The sequence below is a fragment of the Nipponia nippon genome, unplaced genomic scaffold, assembly GCF_047370975.1.
Source record: "Nipponia nippon isolate SJK-2023a ecotype South Korea unplaced genomic scaffold, ASM4737097v1 scaffold_13, whole genome shotgun sequence".
In the NCBI taxonomy this organism is placed as follows: Eukaryota; Metazoa; Chordata; class Aves; order Pelecaniformes; family Threskiornithidae; genus Nipponia; species Nipponia nippon.
In genome coordinates this window covers 16,076,013-16,088,311 of record NW_028262324.1, presented here as the reverse complement: position 1 = coordinate 16,088,311, position 12,299 = coordinate 16,076,013, and the positions used below count along the sequence as shown (strand labels likewise).

Here is a 12,299-nt window from a genome sequence, read left to right as displayed (position 1 = left end):
GAAGCGGGGTGCCCTGCCGTGAGCAGCCCCGTGTGGGCGGCTGGCTCCTGCTGACGCCTCGCTGCCCAGGCGCGTGGGGCTGACGCAGCCGTGACCGGGACACCACGTCCCGCACCCTTCCCACCGTCACCGGTGGCCCCGGGGCACGCGCCAGGCGTGACGGCCCCGTGGGAGTCCCGCGCCACAGGTGGAAAACCTGAGCGAGCGCAGAGATCGCCTGAGTCAGGGCACGGGGCGGACCTGGGCGTCCCGCTGCCATGGGACATCACCGCGTCACCCAGGGATCCAGCCTTCCAGCACCCACCTGTGCCGTCCCGCTGCCAGCACCGGGGATGCCATGGGCCACCGTGTCCCCAGCAGCCGGGCAGCAGGGTCCTGCTGGCACCCAACTGGGCCCGGAGCCGGTGGCACCAGCCCAGGACCTCGCCGGCACCGGGCCAGCCCCGCCGCGGAGCAGCAGCCGGGCACGTCCCAGCTCCCTGCGCCTCCACTCCTGCCTGCCAGGCCAGGAGGAAGCATTTTATTTACTGGTGTTATTTTTAGCCCGACGGTGCCCGGCTGCCTCGGCCAGCCCGGGACAAGAGCAGCTCCCCTGCTAATAAACACGGCCAGGAGCCGGGGCAGGAGGAGACGTCCTACAGCAGCCAGAGGAGGATGGTTCCCAGGGGGGCTGTGCCTGCCCCGAAACCCTCATCCCCGCCGAACCGCAGCTGGAAGGACCCGCACCCCGTCTGCACGTGTGGGTGCTGCGGGAGCCGCAGTGGGGCCCTGCGTGCCCAGGGCGGGGGGCAGCCGCTGGCCCCAGGGGCGCCGCACTCCCTGCACCCTCCCACCGGCCCGGACTTGGCTCCAGCCAGAAGCCGCGGCACTGCCTGGCACCGGTTAATAATTAAAGCAAAAAGCTTTGCAGGAAGAGAAACCCAAGCTCGCCTTGAGTTTCCGCCTAGAAGCGGTTGCAGCAAAGGGCAGAGCGCGATGCTGGCGCCCCAGCAGCTCCCCGCTCTGCTTAATTGAGTAGCAATTAAGGGCAGTGCTCCTATCTGCACAGCGTGGCGCTGATCCCGCACAACCCTGTTCCCAAAGGGGGTGCTGGGGGGCCCAGCCCGGAGCCCCAGAGCTGCTGCTGCTCCCTTCAGCGCCTTCCCCAGCCTCCCCAGACCCCCCATTAAATGCAAACTTTGCTCCCAACAAACCCACTCAGGAGCCGGGACTCGACACGTTATCGATCACAGCCACGTTATCGATCGCGGCAAACAGAGCAAAGGCCGATTGCAGAGGAGTCTGGTGCTGGCACACAGCGGTGCCGGCTCAGAGCGGTGCCCGAGCAGCGCCTACACCGTCCAACGTCCAAGCTGCAGCAGCAAAGACCAGAAGCAGGGGCTCAGGGAGCCCCACCGGCGCGGTGGGGGATCACTAAGAAAGGCACCGAAAAAAACCCCAAGAGGCTTTTCAGGTCCACGGTGATCTGGCCTGCAAATACCGGCTGCTGGATGTGCTGTGTCCGGCCTCCGAAGAGGACCAAAATAAATACAGAGAGGTATCGACATGGCCCCAGAGCTGGCGGGACCCCGGGAGCACACACCTGCGTGCCCTTCATGCTCCCAGTCCAGACTGAGTCGCAGGCACAACGGTGAGATGCTGTGACGGCAACGCTTAATAGGTTATGGTAAGGCAATTAATTATGCAAATTCCAGTAGGCCACCGTCACCTTCCCACAGAGCCCAGCGAGCCCCAGGCGTCCCTCTGCGCTCCCAGGGCCAAGGCCAAGCACCTGAGCCTCACCCCAAAGCAAGGCAGCACAGCCAGAGGCCAGCCCCTCCTGCTGCCACAGCACCCTGCCAGCCTGGCACGGCACCCACAGCAGCCCGTGAGCCTGGCACGGCACCCACAGCAGCCCGTGCCCAACGCGGCACCCTGGCATGGCACCCACAGCACCCTGTGAGCCCGGCACAGCACCCACAGCAGCCCATGAGCCTGGCACGGCACCCTGGCACAGCACCCACAGCACCCTGTGAGCCCAGCACGGCACCCACAGCAGCCCGAGAGCCCGGCACGGCACCCACAGCAGCCTGAGAGCCCGGCACGGCACCCGCTGTGCTGAGCAACAGACAGGTGAGGGAAAAACCTCCAAGACACAGGGCTGAGAAAAGCCAGCATAAAGCGTTTTTATTGCAATAATAAAACTTGATACCTTTATGCGGTGGAGAAGGAAGTGAACGGCGGCAATTTCTCTTACCAAATCACTAGGCAGGGCGGAGGGAGGGGGCAGATAGGACAGCAGCGGGGGAAGCTATGCATCCTATGAGACCAGAGAAGCGGCGATGACCAGCATCAGGTGTCAGGAGAGAACGGTCAGGTGTGCTCAGACCGGGGACAGCCGGGGTCTGATGCCTCCTTCCCAGGGGGGGAGAGCGGGGACGGGGGCGTTCTCTTTGAGCTGACTCCCCACCGGCCCCGCCACCCCCCCTGTGGACAGCACCTTCCGTTTGCCTGCTGTTTTCCTTTTTCTTTAAAGAAAGCTCAATGTAAGCTACTGAATTTTCAGGGTGTGGTGGAGCTCTGATGGAAACCCAGCTCCCTAAATCCAAAAGCGGGCTGGGGGGGGGAAGGAAGGTCCACCGTGAGATGGCAGAGGGAAGCAGGGGCCGAGCAGCCCCCCCTTCCCGGGAGCAAACCCACGGTGCCCGCAGCGAGGCTGCGCCCTCCCCGGGGAGCAGGGAAAGGACACGCCGCTGCCTCGCCGCCCCGGTTCCAGGCAGGGTACCTACACACAATCCTAGCGCTACTTTGCTCTCCGCATCCATTCAGCCTCGACAGCCTCACTCTGCTATGGCTTTTGCAGCAGCAGCAATTTCTGGTTTGAAAACACCGTGGAGATCTGCACCAAAACGAGTAACTAACAGGTTTCCTTTTGTTCAAACAACTCCTATCTAAGGTCAGCCCATCTGCGTGCTACTGGTAAAACGCAGTCTACACCTGGAACAAAAATAAGATTAAGAACTTGACCCAAAAAGAGTTGAGGTTTATGGCGTATAGTTTAAAAAGACATAAAAACACGATACAAGGAGGAAGAGTCAGACGCAAAGCTTAGTGACCAAAGGCATTCAATCAAGGTGTAAGGTTATACAATGAGTGTAGTGGACTATCAGGAAAAGCTCCATACAAAGTCATGTGCACTCTTCTTGAAGCTGAGATTCCGGATTCCTCCATGTGCCAAACCTGCTGGGAGAGAGGAGAGGCAGCATGACAAGGCCGCCCGCCCGCCCGCCCCCTGCGGAAACCCGGCAGAGGAGGGAGCATGCTCATGAAACGGCCGTGGCCATCGCACTGCAAACCGCGCCGGTTGCTCAAAGTAGAAATCAAGCCCTGAATACAGGGGGGAGCACAGCCCCATCCTGCCTGCACCGTGGGACCCACACACCCCCGTCCTGTCTGCACCGCGGGACCCACACACCCCAGAGCACAGCCCCGTCCTGCCTGCACCGTGGGACCCACACACCCCAGAGCACACCCCCATCCTGCCTGCACCGCAGGACCCACACACCCCAGAGCACACCCCCATCCTGCCTGCACCGCAGGACCCACACACCCCCGTCCTGTCTGCACCGCGGGACCCACACACCCCAGAGCACAGCCCCGTCCTGCCTGCACCGCGGGAACCACACACCCCAGAGCACAGCCCCGTCCTGCCTGCACCGCGGGACCCACATGCCCCAGAGGACACCCCCGTCCTGCCTGCACCGCGGGACCCACATGCCCCAGAGGACACCCCCGTCCTGCCTGCACCGCGGGACCCACACACCCCAGAGCACAGCCGCATCCTGCCTGCACTGCGGGACCCACACACCCCCATCCTGCCTGCACCGCAGGACCCATGCGCCCCAGAGCACAGCCCCGTCCTGCCTGCACTGCCGGGCCCATGCACCAGCAGCAAGAGAGGCAGGAGGGGGAGCAGGCAGCTGAGCCCCGCGGTGCAGCGACACAACACGAGGAACCCAAGGCATGGTCAGCCAGGATCACAACCCCTCCATGGCATGAACCCGCTCTGCCCGGCTGGGAGCTTTCCTCGCACCACCGTGGTGATCCCCAGCTCACCGGCCTCCTGAGAGCAACTTTACCCACAGCCAGAAACCTGCCCCCTCCTTCTCACACCCCCCACTGCCATCGCCTCCATCCCACCTCCCCACACGAGCCTGAGACAGAAGATGGGGGCCCCCAAGCCACAGCGGTCCCTGCGGGCAGCTGCCCCTCCTTACCCGAGGACAGGGTGCTGGGGTAGGTCATTCCAATTTCATGAGCTCCACGTCAAAAATTAGAGTGGCGTTCGGTGGGATGATCCCTGGGTGGCCAGTGGAGCCGTAGGCGTAATCTGGGGAGATGGTCATCTTTGCCCGCTGACCAACGCTCATCTGGGGGCAGGGGAAGGAACACAGGGATGTCAGGAGATGGGCACAATCGCCGGGTGAGTGACAGCAAGAGGGACACAGACCTGTCCCCAGGAGGGACACAGACATGTCCCCATTCCTTTCCCTACACTGGGCAAGAGCAAGGGCCCTGGCTGGACAAACTGGAGGGGACAGAAGAGGAATGGGAAGAACATCAGAAGGGAAAGGCAGGCAGCATGGGCTGGAAAAGGAGCAGGGCTTGAGATACCCTTCATACAAGTGTTTTCCAGGACAGGCAGGGAGTGCCAGGCCATTCCCTACAGGCACCAGCACCCTCGTGCTGCGTCCCCAGCGGCACACGGAGCCGAAGCCGTGCCGTGCCCGCCAGCCCTCCCTCCGCGTGGGCCTCGCAGCCCGGGAGCCGTCTCCGCTCGGAGCGGGAGGCCCGAGCGCTCCCCGCCGCGTTCGTTCAGAGCTGACTCAGTAGAGAAATGTCAGCGCTGAGTCACTGACGTGCCGTAGGTGTTCCTGGGGCCCGGCCCTGGCTCCGCTCCTGCCATCTGGCAGGTGGCAATGCAGAAGGTGATATTCACACCCACGCCTCCCAGCGCCGAGGGGGCGGAGGGGTGGAAAACACAGGGGAATAAAAAAAAAAAAAAAAAAAGAAATAGAGAACGAGCTGCACACAGTGATTGCTGCCCACGCTGCAGCTCCCCAGGCGCACGGCTCTGCGCAGCCCTGCATGGGAGACCGCGAGGCGGAGAAGCACCGGGCACCTGAGCGACTCCTTCCTCCCAGCCGCGGATCACCTCCTGCTTGCCCATCACGAACTTGAATGGCTTGTTCCTGTCGCGGGAGGAATCAAACTTCTTCCCATCCTCCAGCATACCTGGGGAGAGAGGGAGGGAGACGATGGTGACACAGGGACAGAGCCACGCGTGCCTGTGTGAAACAGGCTGTGACCTGGCAGCCTGAGCGGCTGACAGTCACCCCTGGGAGAGCTCACACGGCCCTGAGTCAAAGATGTTTCCCAGCTCAGCCTTCTTTCCCCTGGGGAAACACCTGCATGGGGCAGCCCGGAGGGGGAAACCCCCCCAGGGCATCATCCAGCCTGGCAGGAGCAGCCCTGGGGCAGGGCAGGATTGTTCCTGCTCCTGGCTGCTTCGACCCAGAGAGAAGCAGTCCTCTGTGTTGGGACCGAGGACAGACGAGGGGAGTAGATGGAGGGGTGGGAAACCTTCCCCACCTCGCAGCACCGCTGCCAGCCATTTAGCAGGCAGCAGGATCAGGCACGGCGCTTCCCATCCCACCAGCACACACACCTCCCGCTCCTTGCCACGGGCAGGCTTCCATCCTTGGGCACCCAAAACAGAGTCAGGGCTCCAGCGCCCCATCTTGGCTGCTGCCAGCCTCCAGCCCTCCCCGTGCCCAGCTGCATCCCGCTGATCTTCAGCCAAATCATTCCTGCGCCCAGGAACGACGACAGAGAGGCGGCACCAAGCACTGGACACATGTGCCCAGGGCAGCCCTCGTTCCCCCGGCACATGCTGCACGGCGAGGGCTGAGCCAGGCTGATATCCCCAGGGCTAAATATAACTCCCCAACATGAGCAAAGGAGGAATTTCCTCCACTCCCTTGCTCCCTGCCTGACCTTCTTGGGGAATCTCAGAGCTGGAGCTGCCTTATAGGAGCAGCAACTCCGCCGGCCGGCGGAGTTGCTGCTCCTATAAGGCAGCTCCAGCTCCACATTAACAGAGCCAGCGCCCCATGCGATACAAGCAATAACAAACCCTCCTGCAAATGCTCCTCGCTTCTTCACTGCCCCAAACCCCTGTTTTCTTGGCTGGAAACAGCTCTGTAGTTTTGCAAAACCAAACTTGTCCAGCAACGCATGGGGCAGAGCGATTTCCCTTCACCAGGGCACTGCCCACGGGCAAGAGAAAATGCATCTGTGCAAAAGCTGAGTCAGGGCATCTCAGCCCCGGTTCAGGCTGTGACGGCAGCCAGAGCGAGCAGTCCTGGTGATGGGAGGCACATAGGAAAAAATACATCACCTTTGCAGGGGCAACGAGCACCAAAACCTCTGGGCTGCAGGGGACGGGGGCCAGCAGCCCCACGTTTCAGTCAGGGAGTGGAATTAAGCTTTTAATTACAGAGAACGGAAAATTCCCCCCTCCGGGGCTCTGAAAATCAGCACCAGCTCAGCCGGTCAGGCCGCAGCCCTGGACTTCGGAATAGTAAATCTGGAGTTTTCTCCTTTCCTCCTTCCAGGATAAACCTCTTGTTGCTGAACCTGCTTCCAGCTCCATCTGGCACCGCTCCCCGCTCCTGTCCGCTGGCCTTCCTCCCGCCCGGCGGGGACGCTGGCAGGAGGGACACGGGGCAGGCCATGCCGGCTGGCACAGGCAGCGCCGCTTGGCTGTGACACGAGCTGACCCTGAGCTCAGCTCTGAGCCCTCAGGCATCGCAACGAGCTGGGGCGGCTGCAGAAGGACGGAGGGGACAGCTCACGCCTGCCGCCCGCGCACCCGCAGAGGAAAAACCCCGGGGGCCATGCAGCACAACCCCCCTGCTTCTCAGGGCGAACAGGGACCCGCGGGGCGCTGGGGGGGCACCCGCCGCCTGCAGAGCGCACCCCGTTCAACGCCCCGGCCAGGGGAACACAAAGGCACAGTCAGTGGGACAGGAGATGCTGCAGACCTTGCGCAGAAGCGGAGAGTGCTGCCCACCCCCGAGCTCACCTGTCCAGATCCAGCCTCGGGAAGCATTTTGGAGCTGGCAGCACCCTGGCTGCAGGAGAGAGGGGTTAATGGACTAAGCTGGTTGCAGCAGCCCAGGGGGATCGATCGCTCGGGCTGCCCCCGGCCCAGGAAGGTGCAGGTCGCACACGGGAGCTTGTCCCTGCTCCCGGCACAGGGCTGCCGTGCTCCCCCCACCACGCCAGCGGGGAAAACAAAGAGGCTCCGACGCTTCGGAGACAGCATCCTCATCTCAGGCACCTCCTCTGCCCGCGAGGCTCCCGGGAGATTTCTCCAGCCCTGGACAAGTATGAGCAACCATTTCCTCATCCCTGCCATCCTGAGCAAGGAGATAACAGGATCTTGAAGCTATTGCAGAGGAAAAGCATCCTCTGGCAAAAGCCGCTGCCCCACCAGAGCCCCAGGCGCAGCAGCCAGCCCCCAGCAGGGCTCCTGGCTGGCCACCACCAGTCCCATGGAGGTGGGTTTTGGGGACCCACCTGCCCCAGCTCCCACCCTGAAAGATCTGACCCCCCCAGAGATCTGAGCTGGGCTATACGGACACCTTGGGGTCTCAGGGGAACCGCAGCAAGGAAGAGCACGGAGCCCTGCGGCTGGGGCTGGCTGCAGCAGTCACAGGATGGAGCAGGGGGCTCTGGAGAGCAGCCCCAGCTCCGGACAGGCAGGCAGCACGGCCCTGCCAGGTCTCTGCCACACTTGGCAGGCAGCAGCTGGGAGACGCCGGCTGCAACGTGCGACTTGGCTCCAGTCCCTCCTGGGCGGGCAGAGGCGGCGGAGAATGGCGCTGGAGCAGGCAGGCAGAGGCAGCCCCTGAGCTCAACCTGCAGGTTCGGGGTTTGCTGGGGGGTTCGGAGCCCCACCTGCGCCCCCCTCCATCCCCTCCCGCCTGGGGTGCCGATCCTCGGCACGGCCGCTGCCCAGGGGCTCCTGCATGGAGAGATCGGAACAGTGGGGCACCTCTGCTCCAGCCGGAGGAAGGGACAGGATGGGAAACCCTTCCCAAAAGCTCTGGGATACCCGGCACGCTCTGACCCCCTGCGCCAGGACAGGAGGTTAAATCCTGCCTCCAGCCTCTGCCAGATGCTTTAGATCCCAGGGCCCAAGCTGCCTGCCCCAGCGCTTCCCATCACCCAGCCCACCCCCATCGCCACCTGCAGCTGGATGCGGAGGGGGCTCTGCCCGCCGTTCACCGCGGCCTGGCAGGAGAGAGGACCCCCAGCGCAGGCAGGGAAGGGGTGCTTCAGGAGAAGACGCTGAGCTCCCACAACCCCCCCGCCGCCCGGCCGTCGCGCGCCTCGGTAGGAAACGTCTCACAACCGCAGAGGGTTTGCTGCTGCTGCGTGAGCGTGGCAGCACCCAGACGCAGCGGGGAGAGCGCGGCCGCGCCAGGTGCCGCGCAGACAACAGGAAGAGCCGGCAGCCGAGGCTGCGCCCAGCCTGTGCGGCAACGCGCGGGTGCTGGGGAAGGACGGCGGTCCCCCCTGCGCTACCCTGCCAGGGAAAAACAGTTTTCTCAAGCATCCCTCCCAGCATTTGCATCCCTCTGCTCCGAGCCCACCGCCCTCCCAGACACAACAGGCTGGGTGAGCTTTGCCGCTCAGGCAAAGCCGTTTTGCCAAGCCGAGTCAGGCTCGCTCCCGTCACGGCACTCCCCGGCACGACCACGGGCCCCCGTTTCCCCTCCGGAAGCACGGCGGGGCGGCTGCGGTCTCCCCGCGCTCTCCGCAGCCCCTGTGCGCTCAGACAGCAGCTTGCACCAGCTCTCTTTACCCCGCAGCCCGCTGCCGGGGGGAGCACAACACCCAGCTCCGGCAGCGCTCTGGGGTACCGTGGGAGCCCCCACCGCGCCAGCCCAGCGTCCCGCTCCGCCCTGGCTCCCACCCCGGCAGCCAGACCCAGGGGGGCTCAGGTCTGCTGGCCCCCAACCCACACCCCCCCTCCCCATCGACTCCCTCCTAGACAGCCCTCCCGCCCCACACCAGTTGCTGCGAGCAGTCCTGACCACATCGGGGAACTTCATCCTTGATTCAGTTTCTTTAAGAGCCCTTTGTAGCCGATTTCACATCAAAGGCTGTTTCGGACGCCCCACCGCGCGAGCTCTCCAGCCGCGCTCCCCCTGCTCCCCGCGGGCACGACCTCCCGCAAAGAGCGGGGACCCGGGACCGAAGGAGGGGAAAGGGTCCAGTTCCCCCAGCTCCCCCCACGCGCCTCCACCTCCGCAATCCCAGCACAAGCAACCAGCGTCTCCCAAGCAGGCGGCCCAGGGATGCTCTGCTCTCCACCTCCTTCCCCAGCGCTGCCCTCCCGCACCGGGGCCGTCTGTCTGTCCGTCCCTCGCCCCTGGGATGAAATGGCCGCTCCTGGCGGGGCCAGGCCCCACGCAGCAGGGGTTTGGGCACAGGCAGAAGCAGCGGCAAGCGCCAGACGGCCAACCGAGCCGGCTCCCCATGCTCCCTCACCCTTGGGTCACCGGGTTTTTATCCAAAATGTTTTTTAACCGAATCACTGCGCATCCATAACCCAGCGCAGGGGAGAGCGAGCTGATCGCCGCACGCCCGTTGCTGCACACCACAGGCTAGATCTCCCCAGCGCCGGCAGGTTTCTGCGGGGGAGCAAACGGCAGCCGGGGACGGATGCTGCTCCAGGATCGGCGAGCACCGTAACGGGGCCGGGGAATCAGAGGTTTCTAACGTTTCCCGAGAGCCAAGCCCCGCTCTGGCCTCTCGCAGGGCAGGCTGCGGGGAGCCGTGCTGCCGACACGGGCAGCGTTCAGCAATGAAAACGGCGTCAGGGCCCGAAGGTGTTTGATTTCTGCTGCCTGCCGAGGCGGGGGGGTGGGGTGGGGTGCAGAAGCCGCCTGCAGAGGGAACTGGGGGGATAAAGGACAAAAGGAGACAACAATAACAAACAAACAAAAAAGGGAAATTAGAGAACCGCTCCCACGCGCAGCAGATCGCTGGTGCTGGGGAGGGCCCGTCGGGAGCAAGTCACCACGCAGCACTTTGCCCGGAGCACCGGGACGTGGGGATGGGAAGCCGGTGACCCACGAGCAGCTCTGCCGGGGCAGGGGGCCAGAGCCGGGAAGAGCGGCAGAGCTCCGGCAGCGCGGCGGGAGCGGAGAGACAGCGCTGGGAGCCGGGAGGGCTGGCAAGCGGCAGGGCTGGCCCACTGGGAGCCACTTGACTGCCTGCCAGCCTCCCTTTGTTCTTCCACCGGTGGAGGAAACGGGGCGGCCCCCTCCTGATGAGGGAACGGGAAGGACGGGGGAGACAGAGGAGCAGCAGATGGGCTGGATGCCCGCCGAGGCAGGCAGGGCGGCCTGGGCCCCGCTCTGCAGAGAGGGGCGCCCTCGGCCCCCCAGCGTGGGCGAGGGGAGGGCGGAAAGCGCTGGGGCGGGAAGGGGAATTGGTTATTAGCAGAAACAGCCACAAATGGGTCGACTCGTTTTTACCCTGGAGCGCAGCGGCCACCCCAACGACTCGGAGCTGTTCGAAGGGTGGCAGAGGGGGAGAAGAGACCCCCGGGGTGACCCCCAAAGCATTTTTCGGGGTCCCACGGTGGGTTTCTTTCCCCCGGAGCTCACAGGAGGACACCGTGCAGAGCGTGACCCTGCCTGGCTCTCGGGGCAGCCCCTCGTCGACATACTACGCCCGAACCCCAAGCGGGGCACCCTGCGTTACCCACACCGGGGTCCCCTCGTGGGACCCTGCCCCACGCTGTCCAGCCCTAAAGACATCCCGGGGTGGGCCGTGGGTCTGGGTCTGCCCCACGGGCACCCCTGCTGTCACCCCACGGGGGAGAAGGGGCCGGGGCAGCGGGGACTCTGCTCCCACACACCAAACCCCGATGCTCTGGGGGGGGTGACCCGCTGCCAGCCGGGGAGACACGGGTGTCCCGTGGGAGCACCCAGCGTGTGCTGCCCCGGGACCCCCCCGGGCCCCGCTGCCAGCCCCCCGCCCACCCCCGGGGCCGCTTCCCCGTGCACCCCAGAAAGAGGGCTTGGACACGAGTGGGACACCCCCCCCCCAGATGGGGCAGGGGGAGGGACGGCTCCCACGGGGACCACCGCGGGCCCCCCACGGGCACAGCCAGGACCCCCGCCCCGGGAAAGCCCTCCTGCCCCCCCCCCGCCCCACGGGGCGGCCCGGTTCCCCCCGGGAGCGCCCCCGCCGGGCCGCGCCGGGGTCCCCGCAGGCTGCCGGGGCCCGGGGGTGGGGGGGGGCAGACCCCGGTCCCCCATCGCGCCCCCCGGTCGCCGGGCCGGGCCGAGGCGAGCCCCCCCGCCCCCGCCCCGCAGGCCCCGCGGCGGGCGGCACTCACCCGTGTAGTGCACCACGCAGGTCTGGCCGCGTTTGGGGAACGTCCGTCCTGCGGGGAGACACGCACCGTCAGCCCACCGGGACCCCCACCGGGACCGGAACCGGGATCGGGACCGGCACCGGGCCCGGGAGCGGCCCGGCGGGGAGGGGAGAGGGAAGGGAGGGCGAGGGGAGGGCAGGCCGCTGCTCACCGTCGCCGGGGGCGATGGTCTCCACGTGCACGCCCATGCCGGTGCCGGTGCCGGTGCCGGTGCCTCTCGCGCACCCGCAGCGCCCGCAGCCCGAGGGAGGAGGGGCCACGTGTGCGCAGCCTCGGCCGCCGCGCCGCCATAGAGCCCGCCCGCCCGCCGCCTAGACCGGCCCCGCCTCCGGCCCCGGCCGCCGCCATCTTCCCCGCTCCCCCCCCACCCCAGCCTCCTTCCTGCCCGGCCCCGGCCGCCATCTTGGCACCGCGCCGTTGCCGGGGAAACGCGGGGGCCCCCCCGCGGGGCGGGAGCGGCGGGGCCGGGCGAGTCGACCCCGGCCGCCGCGGCCGGGTCCGGGCTGCATCGCCCGGGCACCCACCCTCCCCCCAGGGCTCGGGTCCTCGCAGGCCTTGCCCGTTTCTCCGCCATTTCTAGGCGCAAGAAGCGCGGGGCCTGGCCGCAGCCAGCCCGCCCAGCCCCGGGTGCGCGGCCCAGCCCAGGCCCGGCGCTGCCGAAGCGGGGCTCCCCGGGAACCCCGAGGGGCCAGCGCACACCGGCCGCACGCCCCAGCCCGAGACAGGACTTTTAATTATTTCCACCGTTCCCAAAACTAGGCTGTACCGAAATTGAGAGCGTCGGTCGCACGCGCTG

General features: G+C 65.9%; 1 protein-coding gene across 2 annotated transcripts; it reads right to left on the bottom strand.

Moving 5' to 3' along the window:
* Nucleotides 1-2,141: 2,141 nt before the first annotated feature.
* Nucleotides 2,142-11,786, bottom strand: FKBP1A (FKBP prolyl isomerase 1A). 2 transcript variants are annotated; one of them, XM_087750243.1, is made up of 5 exons: nt 11,655-11,786; nt 11,465-11,512; nt 5,162-5,274; nt 4,257-4,409; nt 2,142-3,222 (listed from the first exon to the last, which is right to left on the bottom strand). In XM_087750243.1, the coding sequence occupies exons 1-4, from the start codon at nt 11,689-11,691 to the stop codon at nt 4,281-4,283; spliced, it is 327 nt and encodes a 108-aa protein (XP_087606369.1). In that variant the 5' UTR covers nt 11,692-11,786; the 3' UTR covers nt 2,142-3,222; nt 4,257-4,280. The 2 variants fall into 2 exon arrangements, with proteins under 2 accessions (XP_087606369.1, XP_087606368.1); XM_087750242.1 differs by having other exon boundaries at nt 2,142-3,219; nt 11,655-11,784.
* Between the last annotated feature and the right edge of the window lie 513 nt (nt 11,787-12,299).